This window comes from Salarias fasciatus, unplaced genomic scaffold (assembly GCF_902148845.1).
Source record: "Salarias fasciatus unplaced genomic scaffold, fSalaFa1.1, whole genome shotgun sequence".
NCBI lineage: Eukaryota > Metazoa > Chordata > Actinopteri > Blenniiformes > Blenniidae > Salarias > Salarias fasciatus.
This window is the reverse complement of record NW_021941245.1, coordinates 89,910-109,471: the sequence shown is the minus strand read 5'-3', so window position 1 is coordinate 109,471 and position 19,562 is coordinate 89,910. Positions and strand designations below refer to the sequence as shown.

The 19,562-nt window shown below is 46.0% G+C and overlaps 1 protein-coding gene across 7 annotated transcripts in view; it reads left to right on the top strand.

Annotated features, from left to right (window-relative positions):
• The window catches only part of LOC115384476 (rho guanine nucleotide exchange factor 40-like), a 106,341-nt gene that overhangs the window by 42,576 nt on the left and 44,203 nt on the right, over nucleotides 1-19,562 (top strand). For all 7 annotated transcript variants that reach the window (XM_030086751.1, XM_030086753.1, XM_030086750.1 and 4 more), the window contains exon 2: nucleotides 18,665-18,862. In XM_030086751.1, coding sequence (XP_029942611.1) covers nucleotides 18,665-18,862 — 198 coding nt within the window. The remainder of the gene's footprint in view (nucleotides 1-18,664; nucleotides 18,863-19,562) is intronic.

Here is a 19,562-nt window from a genome sequence, read left to right as displayed (position 1 = left end):
AGGTTCTGTGCTCCCACAGGGCAGGATGAACAGAGTCTGTCCACTCCGGGTTGAAGGCTCTGTTTTCGCCGTCCACTTTTCTTTTTTTAAACAGCGCCATTTGTACTTTTTCAGGCGTTGTTTGAGGCTCAGCAGTTTCACTGGATTTTATGATATCCCTATCTGGCTAACACGTACCTTCGCCTTCCTCTCGGTATCGCTTTATTTATTGATTTTTGTTCTTCACTGCTTGTCCCCCTCTCGTCTGTCCCGCGCCTCTCAACTGCTGCCGGTCCGGAACGCACAGAGCGGTGATGATTAGCGCCTGTAATGCAGAGACCTCATTGGCTGAGCAGTGTCACGTGGGATGGCTGAACTCGTATGTAATTGGTCTGTGTGTTTTCTGAGCTGACAAACTAATACCGTGAAGACTGGAAAAGCTGTGCCAGTAAAATTGAAGTGACTCATCAAATTTAAACCCTGTTAGTTTTTACAAGTCCGGGTCCGTATCAATCAATCAATCAATCAATCAATTTATTTTTGTATAGCCCAGTATCACAACAACAGTTGCCTCAGAGGGCTTCAAGATGTTACATTTGTCGGTAAAAGTAAAAACAGTGAATAAGCATAATGGTAATATGTCAATATTTACAGTAACGAGACAGAACGAAGCAACCACCGCCTTCGACCCTCACATCCGGCAAGAAAAAACTCCAAAAACCCAGTGGGAAAAGAAGAAATCTTGGGGAGAACCACAGTATGGAGGGATCCCTCTCCCAGGGACGGACAGCTTTGGCAACAGCTAGCATGAGACAATAAGAAGTAAAGCCTAGGACTATGTTGAGGACAGTTCGTTGGACGGTCCAGCACAAGAACCACGGATCCCAGCAGTAGAACCGAAGCCAGTCCACGGGCAGGACCGACAGGAGTGTCCTCCCGGTCCGGACGGAGCTTGTTCATAGGCCTTCGTAATAGTGGAGTCAGCAACTGAAACTGGAGAAGACTCCCCCTCGAAGGGGGGGACAGCAGGTGAAAAGCAATGAACGGACTAAAGGGAAGAACATTCAGACATTAGAGGAGGACAGGGCTCAGTGCACCGTACTTCCCACAGCATTCTAGCTCCTGGGGCAGCTTTGTGGATACTTAACTGTTTAAACTAGTATTTAGTTAGTATAGTTTAGTTTAGTTTAATTTGGTTTGGTTTAGTTTAATTTTGTTTAGTGTAATTTGGTTTGGTTTGGTTTAGTTTAATTTAATTTAATTTAGTTTAGTTTAGTTTAGTTTAGTTTAGTTTAGTTTTGTTTAGTTTAGTTTGGTTTACTGTAGTTTGGTTTGGTTTACTTTAGTTTGGTTTGGTTTGTTTTAGTTTAGTTTGGTTTACTGTAGTTTGATTTGTTTTAGTTTAGTTTAGTTTAGTTTGGTTTACTTTAGTTTGGTTTGGTTTGTTTTAGTGTAGTTTAGTTTAGTGTAGTTTAGTTTAGTTTAGTTTAGTTTAGAATCCCTAGCTGACCTGATCATAGGCTGCATCGAAGAGAAACGTCTTGAGCCTAACCTTAAATGTGGAGACTGTGTCTGCCTCTTTGACACCACTTGGAAGCTGGTTCCATAAAAACGGTGCCTGATAGCTAAAGGCTCTTCCACCTAGTGTCCATTTAGAGACTCTAGGAGTCACCAGTAACCCTGCATTTTGAGAGCGAAGTGCTCTGATTGGTTGATAAGGCGTTAAAGCATCTTGGAGCGTATCAGGCGGCGTCTGGGTCCGGATCCGGACCGCGGTCCGACAGTTAGTGACCCCTGACCTACAGGAATAGAAACCGCCTTAGAGCATAGCTCCTCTACATTAGTAAAAATTAAATCAATAAGAGTTACAGAGTATGTGCCATCAGATTTCAAATTTACTCCTGTAAATTCAGTTGTGACAAATTACAAGTACTAGCGAATGACATTAACTTATTTCTTAATGCACAACTGTTTTTTTTCCAATCTGTATTAAAGTCCCCTAGAAAATAAAGCTCAATTCCAATGTCACATACTCTATCAAGCATCTCACAAATTAGGTCAAGGTACATTATAGCCGTATTCGGTGGTCTGTAACAACATCCCACAACAACGGGCCTCAAATGAGGTAACTGTGCAACTGGGCTGTCGGCATCACGTCGGGCTGGCGAGAATAGAGTATTTGCAGTCACGTGACCCGGGGGTTGGCAACCGGAGGACCGCCGCCATGTTGGAGTGAAAACAACCAGTGTTACGCGGTTTCATCCATAGAGAGTAGTGCTCATTCCGTGTTCTTTAACGTTGAACATGTGGACTGATCAGGAGAGCAGGGATGTTGTTGTGTTGTCAGATCAAGTGGACAATCTTGATGTAACACACAAAGACCGGTACCGGGAGGAACTACGGATTTCAGGCTGCAGCAGGACCCGGACTTAATGCCAGCCGCCTGTCCAGCCATGCACGGCCGAGACTCAAGAACCCCGCGACCTGGAGAACGCCGACATTTAGTGCGTAGATCTGCTAACTTACATGTCAGAGTTAAACTCCAGGCCAAAATGGACTTGTTCATCACGGAAGCCATTTAACCCGGACCCGGTACCGGATCCAGCAGCGTCTGCTCCACTTCAGCCAGGGTATAAAGACACTAAAACGCTGTGAGGAGGATTTCTTTCAACTGTGTCTCAAACAAGAAGCCTTCATCTCACTGACCGAACGCTGCAGCTGCTGTCTGACCACCGAGTGTTTGTTTAGAACAACTTTAGCGTCCAGATGCAACGATTGGACACGCCCCCCTCCCCTCCCCCGCTCCTCCAGACACAAAACGCTACACAACGTAGGATCCGTCTGCTCCACCACAACATAATGGGTCTCATATGAAACTAGAAAATCTACACTTTAGGAGACAGCAGAACCTTCTCTGACCGACCGCCTCCCGTCAGCGGCAAAACGAACCGAAAACCGATCATCACATCTCACAGCAGCACCTCAGATCATGTTTCTCACACGCTTCTTCATCAAATCTCAAAGCTGTTCAACCAAACACAACATGTTCTGTCCTCACCGTTCTGTGGTCATTTTCCATCTCCTCACTCTCCTCTGGCCAAAATTGGCTGCATAATCCTCTACAGGAGTGAAAGAGCGTCATACGCCTGAATCTTTGTTTTCACTCCAACATGGTGGTGACTTCCCAGAGTGCATTGCGAGGCTGGGTGTGTGACGTCAGCTGGTGGAGGCTGGAGGCGCGGAGGGCGTGCCATCTGGTGGCCAAACTATGCCATTGCAACTCAATGTGTGCAGCAAAACACACATTTTTTCTCTTTCAAAATTAATTGGGGGGCGGTACGGAGGGAGGGTGCGGGCCATTAGTTGCCCATCCCTGGGCTATTTTAAAACTCCCCTTTTGGAGTAAAATGTTTTTCTTAAAGCAATACTTCGACATTTTGGCAAATTGGCCCATTTAGCACAATTCCTCAGTCATTTGAACAGCAGACTGACTGTTTCTGTGAGGCGAGCTGTTGTTTATCCAGAGGTGATTCGGGGAAGGTTTTCAGGACGGACACAATGGAAGTGGACGGTATTTTTGTTCCCCCTCGTCAAACTCATCAAATACACAATCCAACAACCCCAAAACACTTTGGTGGACACATTATAATCCACACATTCACTACGCTGTGGAACACCAACAAATAATATTGTAGCGTTATGACACTGAAGCAAATACTGGGAACTACTTTTTCTTTTGAAATCACTACGCCCAGACGCCATGTTTAGTAAGTAGTTCCGTCTCAGCAATCTTTGCATAAACAACTCAATCTGGTCATTTTGCATTAATATTTCACAGCGTAGTGAATGTGTGGATTATAACGTGCACTGAAAAAAGAAAATTGTTGGACCAACTTAAACGAATTGTTTCAGTTGGTAACACCTAAATAAATTAAGTTATTTGAAATTAAGTTAATGAGCTAAAGTAACACAAATGGTTTCAGTCACATTGACTTAATATTTTAATTTGTCTCAAATCAACACTTTGCATTTATCCAACTTAAAACTGCAGCAAGTCAACTTAAAGCTTATAGTTTTTACAACTCAATAATTTTCATATCTTGAAAGTGAAATAATGGTCTTTCCTAACTTCACAATTTGACTTCATGTAAACTACTTTGTGTAGTTACATTAAAATTAAATTTTAGTTTTTTCCATCACTGAAATTACAATTTTAAGTTGGCTGAAAATACATTAACAACAACCTCAAAATCAGTTATCTTTTAAAACTTTATTGTAAAACTGCCCAAAATTATTAACTTAACGGCCACTAACAGCATTTCGGCCCTCACAGTAAACATTCACAAAATACTTCAGCCACTATTGACAAAATTACTGGTGTCACTAACAAAGTGCAAAATATTGCAAGAAAGTGCAAAAAGGTTTGCTGAACCTCAAAACATGCAGTGTTCTCATTTTTGAAAGTGCGAGGAGTATAGAAGATAAACAGTTACAGTCAATGAAAAGTGAAACTGAACAATTGAGATAAAAACTATTAACACTTTGTACATACCTAAAATCACACCATTTAGAACAGTTGGGGAAATTAACACATGAAAAGTAAAATACCAGATGACTGGGGAAAACAACTTCTGCACAACACATTATAAAATTAAACATTTTTTAAATTGGGGTCGGAGAACTTTTGTCGAGTCTGTTCGGCATAGAAAAAGGCACATCATCTGGAAAAAATGCTTTAAATGTGAAATGTTCAAACATTATTGTTCTTGTGTTTTCCTGAAGATGATCTTGTGCATCATTGTTCGTATGGCACTGGGCCATCTGTTGGCTCAGAGGAGGGCATTGTAGTGTGTCTTTACTGCAAGCTTTGAAGTTTGCTGTGCAGATTGTGGACTTTGGGGGACATCTTGTGCTGATCAAGCTGCATGATGATTTTTTTGGAGGACTTCAAAAGTGAAGCGAAGGGGTTTTGGATAAGCCAGGTTGAGTGCATAAATCAAACCTAGCAGCAGGGCACAAGCTGAGGCAACTGAAGTCAGACGATGCAGCAACTCTATGCCCCCAATGACGATGCCAATGTCTTCAGGTGGCTCCTGCAGTCCGTCCCCCTCCTTCCGAATGACAAACACTGCCATGGTGAGCTGCTCCAGATTCTTCTGAGCCTCATCTGCATCAGAGTCCTAAAGGGGGGGTACAGGGCACAAACACAAATCAGCATTTGCTTCACTTCTTAAGTTAGGTTCTTGGATGAACAACAATATCTGTTATATGCTGGGTGATTTCCTGGCTGCGTGCCATCACACACCACAACCTGAAAAGATAGGTGAATTAATCTAGCCATCTAACAAATAGGGGTATTAACTACAATAGTTTCCAGGATGCATCGACACCGGGGAAAACACAATGAATCATAATGTTGTATGGAACGGAGTCTTTATGGTCACCAGAAATGACATATAGTTTGCAGCTGCAGTTTCTTCCTTTTGAGTATGTGAGTCAAGCAGATGGCATTATTCCACTCACTGTTTGGTTGACACCCATAGTACCACGTTTATGACAAAGTGAGTTATTTGTTTCCTTGATGTTGTGCTGCATATATGGTGAACTAGTTTGGTGTACTGGGGAACTTATCTTACATGACCTTCCAGTACGACTCACACAGTCATAATATAAGGGTGTTGTGATTTATTTTCTCCAGAAGGTGTCATCTGATAACCTTGCATAGCAGACGGGCCTGATTCAGTTCCTAAATCCTGCAGATCCCATCTTGCAGCGCTCCATAGACCAATGGTTTCACTCTGTTAAAATTTCACCGGCTCAATCAGGGGAAAGAGGCGGGAGCTGCTGGAGGAGCGGACGTGACGAGAAGACGTGACGACGTCTGCGGTGAGTGTGTCGCGTGTCAATCAGAACGGTCATCCAATCGTCTTCTTCTTTGGTTCGAACGGTCGTCCAATCGCCAGCTACGGATTGTTTTGAAGGTCCCGCCTCTCCCGCCTTTCTATCAAGGATTATACCGATCACAAATAGACACAACAGATGAGGAAATTAATACTTTTTTTAATGATATTAACCTTCCAAAATTGAAAGATGAAAATAGAATAGTGTTGGATTCTCCTCTTTCACTGGATGAACTCCATAAATCTCTGCAGGATATGCCCAACAATAAAGCTCCAGGTCCAGATGGCTATCCAGCAGAATTCTATAAAGAATTCTGGACCATGTTGGCTCCACTTTTCATAAAATGGTAATGGAAATAAAAAATAAACGAACAGTACCCTCAAATATGAACTTAGCCAAAATAACTTTAATACTTAAACCAGGGAAAGACCCCACACTTCCGTCCAGTTATCGTCCTATTTCATTAATAAATGTAGATCTCAAAATAATCAGCAAAGCCCTATCCAGAAGAATAGAAAAGGTAACCCCGCTCATAATACATCCTGACCAAACAGGGTTCATTAAAGGTAGACACTCATCCAATAACATGCGCAGATTAATTAATATAATAGATTACTCTACAATACACAATCTGGAATCCATAATTATCTCTTTAGATGCTGAAAAAGCTTTTGATCGAGTAAATTGGAAATTTCTATTTGGAATATTAACCAAATTTGGGTTTGGAACGTCTTTCATAGACTGGATTAAAATCTTCTATAACAACCCAGCTGCATGTGTGAAGACTAACGAGCAGACTTCTCCAAGCTTCTGTCTGCAGCGAGGAACCAGACAGGGCTGTCCACTCTCTCCTCACTGTTTGCCATCTTTATCGAACCTCTGGCAGCTGCTATAAGACAAAATAAAGACATCAGAGGGATCCTGGCTAACAATAAGATAGAACATAAAATAAGTCTTTATGCAGATGATGTATTGCTTTTCCTGCAGAACTCTCCATCTTCTATCTCCCAGACAATCACACTTATTGACAAATTTTCACTAATATCTGACTATTCTATCAACTGGTCTAAGACTACAGCCATGCCTATAAACTGTGATTTACAAAGTATACCCAATGCTACAATCCAGTCTGGAAACATTAGTTATTTAGGCATAAACATTTCTCCAAGGATATCAGAACTTTTAAAACTAAATTACGTTCCGTTACTGAAATCAACAGAGGATGACCTCTTACGGTGGAGACGCTTACCTATATCTCTTATGGGGAGGGTTGCCACCATTAAAATGATGACTTTACCTAAGGTTAACTATTTATTCTCAATGATACCAACCAAACCATCGTCTGGCTGGTTCAAATCACTGGACTCATACATATCTAAATTTCTCTGGAAAAATAAACCATCACGTATCAGTTTAAAGACGCTACAACAGACTAAAGACAGAGGTGGACTAGACTTGCCTAACTTCAGTAATTACTTCATAGCCAGCAAGCTGCAATATATCTCCAAATGGCTTAAACCGAACAATCTAGATGAGCCATGGCTGGATGTAGAGCAGCATTATGTGAGGATCTAGTTATCTCTGACCTGCCATTCATCAGTCCCACCATCAAATCCCATCGCTGTTTTAAAAGTGTCAACATCAGTTCCTCTTTAATGGCTTGGTGGGACTTTCTAAAGCTAACCAAATCTTCTCTGATCCTGTGTAAACTCACACCCATCTGGAACAACCCGGACATCCTGTAAAACAAAAAGATGATAAACTTCACTCAGTGGAGAAATAAAGGAATCAGCCAGCTTGAACATATCATTGAAAATGGCAACTTTCTATCATTCAATACTCTCATCTCACAATATGGAATCAGCAGCACAGCATTTTTAGAATATCATCAACTTAAATCTATCATAGGTAAAAAGTATACCTTTAATCAATTGCAGGGACAGCTGCCTCTCGGGGTCGAAGAATTCTTAAACCTCAGTTCCCCAAAGTTGCTATCAAAGATATATAAAATATTATCAAAGGTAGAAGATGAAATCTTTCTTCTGACCTTAAAATGGGAGGCTGACTTATCTAACAACTTTGACCAAAATGCGTGGTCACAAATATGTTTAAATACTTTCAAAATGACAAAGAATTCAAATAGACAACTAATACAATTCAAAATTCTGCATAGAATTCATTACACAGGACGAAGGATGTTCCAGATGGGTCTATCACAATCTGATATCTGTTCACATTGCAATGATAACATGACTGACAGCTCCCTCCATGCCTTGTGGTCCTGCTCACCAGTGCAGAGGTTCTGGCTTCAGGTGTGTGAAGACCTGTCAACATGGTTCACATGCAATATCCCTGCAACTCCCACACTGTGCCTTTTAGGTGATCTGGGTGAAATTAACATGTCGATAAACTCTGTCTACATGGTTCTCACCATCTTGTGCATCGCAAAGAAAACTATCCTTGTAAATTGGAAATCCAGAAATAATCTGAGTAACGGGCAGTTTAAGAGTCTTCTATTAGATCATATCAGCTTGGAGACGATGTCTGTCTGTTCAGAGGATCAATCAGCTGAATCTGGTTCCCTCTGGTCCCCTGTGATCAGCTCCATCACTTCATGTCAGGGGAAGATGAGGGCCTCTCCTCTCTGGGGGTTGGTTGTTGGTGGGGGGGGGCCTCTCCACTTTGAGGGTCGGTTGTTGGTGGGGGGGGGGGCCTGATGGCTGCAGGTGGTTGGCACTGTCTTGGGGTCGGGATCTGGGCTGCTTCGCTGGGGGCTGTCTTCGTGTTTGGTTTGGATTGGGGGTGGGGGGGCCGCCGGTTGTTGGGGCTGTCTGGCGGCGGTGGGGCGGGGGCCCCGGGGGGCCGGGGTCGGCGGGTGCCGGTTCATGTCCGGGCGGCCGGGGTGTCCTGGGGCGGGTGTGGCTGGGGGCCCTGGGCCCTGGTGCCTGGAGGTTCTCTCCTTCCGTGAGGGTGGGGGGGTCGACCTGGCTGGGGGGGCCGGTCGGCTCGGGCGTGCTGCCGCGGCCTGGGTCGGTGCACGCCCTGGTGTCTGGTTGCTGCCCCGGAATCCAGGGCATCGGGGTGGGGGGTTGTGGTGGTGGGGGACAGGGTGGGGTGGATGGGGGTGTAGATAGGGGGGTGGTGGGCTGTGGGGGTTAGGGGGTTGGGGAAGGTGCGTGTACGTGTATGTGTATATGTGTGTGGGTGTGTATGTGTGAGTATGTATATATGTTTTTGTATGTGTGGGTATTTATGTAGGTGTATGTGAGTGTGTGGGTGTGTATCTGGATATGTTTGTGTATGACTATGTATGTATGTGTGTGTGGGTATGTATCTGTGAGCGGGGTATGTATGTGTGTGAGGGTGTGTATCTGTAAGTATGTATGTATGTCTGTACGTGTGTGTATATGTGTGGGCGACTGGAGCTATGTATGAGAGAGTGCGGTGTCCTGTGGGGGGGGGCCCGGTGGGCCTGGGGGCGGTGGGCCCTGGGTCTGGGTCCTTCTGCTGCCCCCTGTCTGTCCTCACCTTCACTCCTCCTGATGCATGATGGGTGTGTGCTTCTTGGGTCGGTGGTTCTCTGGCCATGGTCGCTGTCCGCCCTGGTCCTGGGGGGGGGTGGCGCTCCTGGCCCTGTCCTTCATCGGGGGGCTCCTGGGTGACGGGGGTGCTGCGGCATCCCCGGACCCCCCCTCTCCCCCCGCTCTCATGCACACACACGTAGGGCTTTGGGAGGCGGGCTTATCAAGTTGGGTGTGGTGGAGGGTGGAGGGTGGAGGGGGGGTGGAGGGGGCCGTCTAAGTGGCCCCAATCACTGCACGCTTCAGCGGCTCGCCTCTCAGTCTTAATTGCACTTAGTCATCTAACACGACCAAATACATACAAACACACACATCGGGGGGTCTTGGCGCGCTGTGTTGGGGGTGGGGCTGTTCAGGTGGATGAGACTGCTCGGTGGTGGGGGGGGGCTGTTTAGGTGGATGAGACTGCTCGTTTGGCCTCACTCGCGGCACGGTGTGGTTACTGCCCCTCAAATTTTAATCGCAAGCAACATATACTCCCATCAACACCCAAGAGACGGAGGGGGGGGAGGGAGGGCAATGGGGTCTTCTGCGCCCCCGTTTCCGGATTCCTTCTGGTGGGGGGTGGGGTGGGGGGGGCTGTTGTTTTCCCCACAGGCCGGGGGTTTGGAGCGGCTGTGGTTTGGGGGGCTGCTGGCTCAGGGGGGTGCATACCTGTCTGCGGCGGGGGGGTGGGGGGGTGGGGGCGGCAGTTGTGGGTGGCGGGGGGTTCTGGATGTGGGGTTCGGTGTTCCCTTGCCTTCCGGGGGGGTCTCCCACAGGATGTGACAGTTGGATGACGCGGGAATGTGAGTGTGTTTGGGGTAGGATGGACTGTGTGTGTGTGTGTGTGTGTGTGTGTGTGTGTGCGTGTGTGTGTGTGTCTGTGTGTCTGTGTGTGTGTGTGTGTGTGTGTGTGTATGTGCGTGTGCGTGCTTGTTAGCGTGTGCGTGTGCGTGAGAGGGTGTGAGTGTGTTGGAATGTGAGTGTGTGTGTGTGTGCGTTTGGTTTAGGGATGAGTGGTTGTGTGTGTGCGTGTGTGCATGTGTGTGTGTTAGTATGAGTGAGTGGGTATGAGTGTTGGGTTGGGGCGGGGGGGAGTGAGGCGGGAGAGGACAGGGGGTGGGAGGGGTGGGCCGGGCGGGGGACGGGCGGGGGGGTGGGTTCCGGGTGGGGGTCGTGGGGTGGGGGGTGGGGTGGGGTGGGGGGGGGGGGGGGGGGGTGGGGTGGGGTGGGTGGGGGGGGGAGTGATGCCCTGGATCTCGGGGTGCGTGGCCGGAGCGCTGGGGGGTGTACTGGCCCGGGGTGGGTAGCCGCCCGTGTGGGCTGGTTCTCCCGGGTGGGTCATAGCCCTTCGCCTGGGTGGGGGGTTGGCTCCTGGGCTCTTGGGCCTTGGGCTCTCGGCCCTGCCCGCCCCGGGCGTCCGGCGCCCGGGGTGGACCGGCTCCTGCCGGTCATGGCTCCGCGGGGCCCGGGCCCCGGGACTGCCGGGGTCCCCGGCCGGGGCTTTCCTCTGCCCCGTTTCTGGACTGGAGCGTGGGCGTCTGCCTGGGGGGGCGGCTTGGATCCGGGCTCTGTGATGTCCGCCGGCTGTCTGGGCTCTGAGGGCCTCTCTGGCCTGCTTCTGGCCTTCTCAGAGGTCAGAGGTCATATATGCATGATCACTATCACCATCACTGTCACCATCATATTCACATGATCACGTTGATCTTTAATCACTCTTCACATACTGGGTTACCTTGTCTTCTTGTAGTGGTTAGACTAATGGTGATCTGTAGCAGACCTCTCTTGATGCACGCCCCTAGTTTACTACTAGTTACGACTAGCTATATTCAAAAAAAAAAAAAAAAAAAAAAAAAAATACGGTTTGTGTGTGGTGTCCTTGCATTTCCCTCCTCCCCTACACCTCCTTTTATTTTTGTGGCCTGGTCTGTTCACTAATATGGTTTGGAAAAAAAGGGGGGAAAAAAAAAAAAAAAAAAATGTATGTATGGTTCTGTAATTTTCTGTGTTGGTTGTCGGCTCTGTTTTGGTGTTGTCTAGATTGGGGGTTTGGGATTGTTCTAGGTTGCGTGTGGTGCGTCGACAACACTGTTTTGTATTGTGACTTTGTACATAGGTTGTGTGCCCCCCCCCCCACCCCCCCCCCCTCCGTTCTCCCTCTCTTTATCTTTCTCTCTTTCTGTCCCTGCTCTCTGAGCGTTTCCGTCCCGGTCCTGTCCGGTAGCCATGCCGGATGCCAGCTTTAAATAAAGGCAGCAGCAGGAGGAGACTCAGTCTCATCCTGCTGCTAATATTAAAATCTGTTCGGATAGTAAAAGGCTACAATCATACAATATTGCACGCCCCAGCTACCGAACAGGACAAGGGGAAAAAAAAAAAAAAAAAAAAAGAAGGTCCCGCCTCTGAAATCAAATCGGAAGAGCGGCTACCCAGATGGACTAGTGAAATATTTCCGTGGCGGACATGAAACTGTCCATCTGGCGTGTCAGGTTAGTAATCTGAGACAATCTATGGCTACAGAGCCCGCCCCCCCATCAGCCTCGTCACTTCTTGTCTACTGCGCATGTCAGCGGTGACACATCATGTTGTGCTGTTTGCTGCACAAACTGCTTTGATAAAACAAAATGTGCAAGTTTCACAGAATACTATCAACTCGGACACCTTTCAAGGTGAAAAAACACACGTCTTTGGTTTTAAGTTGCCAGAAGAAGCGGTTGAAATGAACAGATGATTTGAAATGTACAACCTGCAGCATCACTACATATCATGTGAGCCTCAGCTAACAAACCAATCAGCCGCGACCTTTATAAACAGTTATTCAGTCCGAAACATATATGGCAGCATCAAACTATTGTAATCTATAGAGTAATCGCTGACGTTTAAGTACAACCAACTCACAAGTCGTTATGTTTGTTTGGTCATGATGATTATTGGCACAGTCTAAACAATCACCCTTTTGATCATTTACTAAATATGAAAATAGGATGATGAAATTTCTATTGGTTTGATTTCTGTTTCAGAAGCTGCAGTCTGAAGGTGTCATGATGAGCTCAAACAGCATGAAGTTGTCTGTACTGAGACAACCTGTGTCTGGATGTCAACAAGCAGAAAGCCCAGAATAAACAAATGAAATGGACAGGAGAACATAACAGTGAGATTAAATAACTAATAATTATTAAAATAACAATGAAACTATCTTTTCTTTATGATTTCTGGACATGAACTTCTCTTCAAGAGGAACTGCCATGAGCCTTTGCAATTCTAAAGAAAACACTCACAAATGACAGTAGATATTGTATTATGGAGAAAATAAACTGCTCTCATCTATATACAAATAAAGAACACACAAAATAAGATGTAAACTCTGTCAGTAAGTTCAGTGCTATGCAATCTCAGCCACATTATATTATAATTCATTAATGCTCACAGTAATTAAAGAAGCGTACAGACTTTGGTCACTTCAGTTCCATTTACCTCTTTCTGTGTGAAGAGAGCAGGCCACCTGTCCTGTAAGTCCTGAATGCTTTGTTCTTGATTTACCACCTCTGGCTGACGTCACTCCGGTGAGTGTTTTCCGTGTTGGTGAAGCTTGCTGAAGCTTGCGAGCGACTGAAGTGCTTGCTGTCTCTCTCTTGCTATTACTGTTAATTCACGAAGCAATCAAAAATCGGGGTTATTTACGCCCCCGGGGTTACTTTCGCCCCCGATTGACCAGCGATCTCTCGTGAATTACATTTCTTCTCCGCCGTTAGCGCCACCGGCGTGCTAACTAGCTTAGCGTGCTAACTAGCTTGGTCCGCCGGGACCGCTATGGCGTCCTCCCCTCTATCTTCTTTTCTTTCCTGCTCAGTGTGCCGTATGTTGAGTCAGAACCCTGCCTCCCTTGACGATAGGGGTATTTGCGTAAAGTGCAGTGTATTGACAGCGCTGGAGGCCAGGGTAACCGAGTTAGAGGAGCGGCTGCGCAGACGTGAGGGGCAGGGCAGCGCTAGCTATAGCGAGGTAGCGGCAGGGCTCGCAGCCCGCTCCCGCAGTGAGAGGAGTGTTAGCAAGCCTAGCCCCGCAGCGTGTCCCGAGCAGCCGGGACAAGACCAGGACCAGTTTGTGACGGTCCGGAGGAAGGCCAGTGCTAAGCACCGCCACGTAGCACTCCAAGAACCGCTTCACGTCTGCAATAGGTTCTCTCCCCTCAGCGACGACACGCCGGCTGAACTGGACACGCTGGTGATTGGCAGCTCTATAGTTAGAGACGTGAAGCTGCCAGCGGTGAAGGTTAGGTGTTACCCGGGGGCCAGAGTGGGGGACATCGAGGGGAACCTTAGGCTTTTAAAACAGGAAGGTAGGAGATTCCGTCGACTCGTGATTCACGCAGGCGGTAATGATGCCCGGCGGAGACAATCAGAGTTGCTCAAATTACAAGTAGCCTCGGTGTGTGAATTGGCTAAGTCGATGTCTGATGCCGTAATATTCTCTGGTCCCCTGCCCAATTTGGTCAATGATGAAATGTATAGCCGACTTTCATCATTCAATCGCTGGTTTTCTAGATGGAGTGAGGAAAACGGAGTTATTTTTCTAAACAACTGGTGCACCTTCTGGGGAAAGCCTGGGCTCATCCGCAGGGACGGCATCCACCCAACTTTGGATGGTGCAGCCCTTTTAGCTCACAATATGGCTGATCGGCTTCGTACTCTAAATTGACAATCCAGCTATGAGCCCCGGGCGCAGAGCAGTCGTGTAGAACGCTCCTTTGTTGATCTTGTTGATCCCGTCACTAATCCTGCTCCCGGATTTTTACAAGTCAAGCATGGAGGTTTACCTAGGCTAACAGAGACTGTGTCTGTCCATAGTGCTCAAAGCATTAGAAAAAAGTCAATGGGTAAAAAGCTTAACACCTGTACGAAACAGAATAACTTTTCCAGTAGGAAATACATAAAATGTGGTCTACTAAACATTAGAGCAATCTCCACTAAATCTCTGTTAGTTAATGACCTTATCGGTGACAATAACATTGATCTCCTTGCTCTAACAGAAACTTGGCTTCAGCAAGATGACTATGTGAGGCTCAATGAATGTACCCCTCCAACCTATGTTAATTTCCAAACAGCTAGATCAACAGGTGGAGGTGGAGGTGTGGCAGTGATTTCCCACTCCAGTCTTCTTCTTAAACCCAAAACTAATGTTAAATTCAACTCTTTTGAAAGCTTAATACTAACGCTTACTTGTCCAAATGGGAAGAATCAAAAAGCTGTGCTATTAATTATTGTGTATCGACCTCCTGGTCCTTACTCTGACTTTTTAATTGAGTTCTCAGAGTCTTTAAGCAATATAGTATTGACTCATAACAAGATCTTTATAATAGGTGACTTTAACATCCATGTGGATGATTCTGGTGACAGTTTGAGTAATGCGTTTATTGCCGTATTAGATAGTATCGGTTTCACTCAAAATGTTGATGAATCCACTCATAGTCACAAGCACACCCTGGATCTGGTCTTAACATATGGGATAGAGGTCAGTGACCTAAATGTTCTCCCTCAGAACCCCATACTCTCAGACCATTTTTTAATTACTTTTCAGGTTTTGATTGAAGACTACTGTGCTCAAAAAGATAAAATTCAGCTGATACGGACATTATCTGAAAAATCTGTGGCTCGGTACAAAGAATTGATCCAGCCTGCATTTGCTGCATTATCTTGTGAACTCACAGAAATGAGCTTATTGACCAGTGGTGATAATAGTGATCAGTTTGTTGACAGTGCTATGCACTCACTAAAATCTGCCCTTGACGTAGTGGCTCCGTTGCAGCTGAAAACCAATCGACCCAGGCGCGTTGCTCCATGGTTTAATTCTGAAACCCGTGTTCTCAAACAAAAAACTCGGCAATTAGAAAGACTGTGGCGTAAATCTAAATCAGAACAATCTCTGAAGGCCTGGAAATGTAGCTTGCTAAGCTATAAACAAACTCTTTTTAAAGCCAAGACATTATATTACTCTTGTTTAATAGAAATAAACAAAAATAACCCTCGGTTTCTGTTCAACACTGTAGCCAGACTGACAAACAGTCATTCTGTAGTGGAACCAGTAATCCCAGAATCTTTAAACTGCCATGACTTTCTTAAATTCTTTAATGATAAAATCATAACCATCAGAGGTAAAATCAGTGAAGCGCTTTCCTCAGATCAAGCTCAGGGAATCCAGCCACTGCCTCCACCTGAAATACCTGAAATACTAGATAGTTTCTCACCAGTAGATGGGGCTGAGATTACTTCGATTGTAATGTCTTCTAAAACTTCGACCTGTCTCCTAGATCCAATTCCAACTAAGCTTTTCAAAGATATTCTTCCAGTTATCTTAAATACGATCATAACTATAATAAATACGTCTCTAGAAATTGGCTATGTGCCACAGTCATTTAAATTCGCAGTAATGAAACCATTGCTGAAAAAACCTAATCTTGATCCTGATATTCTAGCTAACTACAGACCGATATCAAATCTGCCTTTTATTTCAAAAGTCCTGGAAAAAGTCGTGGTTAAACAGCTTTGCCGCCACCTACAGGACAATAGTTTATTTGAGAAATTTCAGTCAGGATATAGAGCTTATCACAGCACTGAGACTGCGTTAGTTAAAGTCACTAATGACTTGCTATTGGCGGCTGACGCAGGTCTAGTCTCAGTCCTGGTTCTCTTAGACCTCAGTGCAGCTTTTGATACAATCGACCACAATATTCTCCTGCAGAGGTTAGAATGTGAGGTTGGCATCAGAGGAAAAGCCCTCTGCTGGTTCAAATCCTATTTATCTAATAGGTACCAATTTGTTCACAATAACCAACAGTCCTCACCGTGCTCCCAGGTCAGTGATGGGGTTCCTCAAGGGTCCGTGCTCGGGCCAATTTTATTTCTGTTATATATGCTTCCTTTAGGGAACATAATTAGAAGTCACAATATCAATTTTCATTGCTATGCAGATGACACACAATTGTATTTATCTATGAAACCTGATCAAACTAATCAAATAGACAGACTCAGTGACTGTATCAGAGAAATTAAATCCTGGATGACTACGAACTATCTCCGTCTGAATCCTGGCAAAACAGAGGTCATTATACTAGGCCCCCATAAACTGAGAGAGTGTCTATCCAAACAGATTATTACCTTAGATAACGTCAGTGTATCCTCCTCCTCTACTGTGAGGAACCTCGGGGTCTTATTTGATCAGGATATCTCCTTTAAAGCACACATCAACCTGGCTTGTAAAACAGCATATTTCCACTTGCGCAACGTAGCTAAAATAAGAAACATTCTACCTAGAAGTGATGCAGAAAAACTCATCCATGCATTTGTTTCTACTAGACTGGACTACTGCAACTCCCTTCTTGCAGCCTGCCCAAAAAGTGTATTAAAAAACTTTCAGTTGGTTCAAAATGAAGCCGCCAGATTATTAATCGGAACTAGAAGACGTGAACACATTACTCCCGTTCTAAAATCTCTTCACTGGCTTCCTGTCGAGTTTAGAGTTCGATTTAAAATCCTTCTCCTCACTTACAAAATCCTAAATGGGATGGCTCCGACCTATCTCCAAGATGCTTTAACGCCTTATCAACCAATCAGAGCACTTCGCTCTCAAAATGCAGGGTTACTGGTGACTCCTAGAGTCTCTAAATGGACACTAGGTGGAAGAGCCTTTAGCTATCAGGCACCGTTTTTATGGAACCAGCTTCCAAGTGGTGTCAAAGAGGCAGACACAGTCTCCACATTTAAGGTTAGGCTCAAGACGTTTCTCTTCGATGCAGCCTATGATCAGGTCAGCTAGGGATTCTAAACTAAACTAAACTAAACTAAACTAAACTAAACTAAACTAAACCATCTGAACTATACTAACTAAATACTAGTATAAATACTAAACTATTCACAAAGCTGCCCTAGGAGCTAGAATGCTGTGGGAAGTACGGTGCACTGAGCCCTGTCCTCTAATGTCTGAATGTTATTCCCTTTAGTCCGTTCATTGCTTTTCCCCTGCTGTCCCCCCCTTCGAGGGGGAGTCTTCTCCAGTTTCAGTTGCTGACTCCACTATTACGAGGGCCTACGAACAAGCTCCGTCCGGACCGGGAGGACACTCCTGTCGGTCCTGCCCGTGGACTGGCTTCGGTTCTACTTCTGGGATCCGTGGTTCTTGTGCTGGACCGTCCAACGGACTGTCCTCAACATTGTCCTAGGCTTTACTTCTGATTGTCTCATGCTAGCTGTTGCCAAAGCTGTCCGTCCCTGGGAGAGGGATCCCTCCATACTGTGGTTCACCCCAAGATCTCTTCTTCTCCCACTGGGTTTCTGGAGTTTTTTCTTGCCAGATGTGAGGGTCTAAGGCGGTGGTTGCTTCGTTTTGTCTCGTTACTGTGAATTTGACATATTAACATTATGCTTATTCACTGTTTTTATTTTTACCAACCAATGTAACATCTTGAAGCCTCTGAGGCAGCTGTTGTGATACTGGGCTGTACAAAAATACATTGATTGATTGATTGATTCTGTTACTTTTTCATCTTCAGTGTTTTCGATCAGGTTTGATCGAGCGAGCCTTTTGTGTCGGAGGACGAGATTCTCAGGCGACAGTGGGAGAATCGGTGTGTGTGTGTGTGTGTGTGTGTGTGTGTGTGTGTGTGTGTGTGTGTGTGTGTGTGTGTGTGTGCAGACTTTTGGTTGCTGCTTGGAGGGAGGGTGAGGAGGCTCCCCAGGCAGTGTAGATTTTGTTTTGTATTATTGTTATAAATAAAAAGTCATGGAAACCTTGACCAGGCTGGCGTCCTCCCTGCAGTAGTATCCAGGAACAGGGCGCAGATACCGATACCCAGGAACAAGCAGCAGATACCGATACCCAGGAACAAGCAGCAGATACTGACACAGCCCGTCACACATAAGCAAAACACTGCTGTAAAGCATTCAGTAGAATAACAGCCATGAATGGAATGGAATGGTTTATTTGTCATTGCAACAAGGTTAAGTTACAATGAAAGTACTGGGATTTAAAGACGCCCAGGCAGCCACTCACGGCGCTCCGTCTTGAAGGAGAATGAGCTGTATTTGTTGCACCTGCTGCAGCAGGAATGTAGACGTGACTTCCAAACATCTTCCTCTCTGACATCGCCATTGTGAGACCGGTCGTTACAGATGTTGATCGGGATCTGTTGATCATGTCTGCTGTCTCGCTCTGTGCTCTGTCTCCAGGACTGTGAGTCTTTGGACCGCCGTCTCCACTCTGCTCTGGCAGACCTCTTCCCGCCCTTCCAGTCCACATCCTCCACGGTCCTCTCTCAGGTCCTCAGTGTGGTGGACAGATGTTACCGTGGAGATGTCCTGCTGTACCTGCTGCACTTCCTGCTGCCAGCCAAACATTTCCTCCTAAAACTACGGCAGAACGCACGTGTAAGAGTGTCCAGGCAAATGTCTAACTGTCCTATTCCCTTACTGCACTACTGTTTGAATGTTCCACTGTTCTTTTGTCCAACTATCCCACTGTCCTAATGTCCAAATTTCCTACTGCTTAAATGTCCAACTGTCCCCCTGTCTTACTGTCCAAAATACCTAATGTCCAACTGTCCAAATGGCCAACTGTTCAGCTTTCCCAGTGTCCAGTGTCCTGCTCCCCAAATGTCAGACTGTCCAAATAGCAAACTGTCCACCTGTCCATCTGTCCATCTGTCCTGCTGTCTGGTGCTTGCCAGATAATCAGACAGATGTCCTGAGACGCATCCTAATTTTAAAAAAGCTGGAGTCATTGGTTGTTTTGGGTCTTTCCACACCAGACCCTGGACCAGGGTTGATGAGACGCCCCCCAGTGTCCCAGCAGTATCTGATGGAACCCTGGTGAATCCTGCCGGCAGACCTGACCTCTCAGTCCTGGAGCTCTTTGCTGGTCTTCTGAATGGAAGCAGACTCTGAGGCTGGTTCTTGAAGTTCTTGATCTGCCGCTCTGTGATGGAAGGGATGGCGACTTCGGGCAGCTCGATCTCTGGAATTCACGGGCTGAAAGTTGATCCTTGCCGGGGTGGTGAGCTCCACCTTCTGCCTTGGAGGATCTCTCTGCTGCCGAGGACAGATGCGGTGGCGGCAGTCAGGTTTCTAT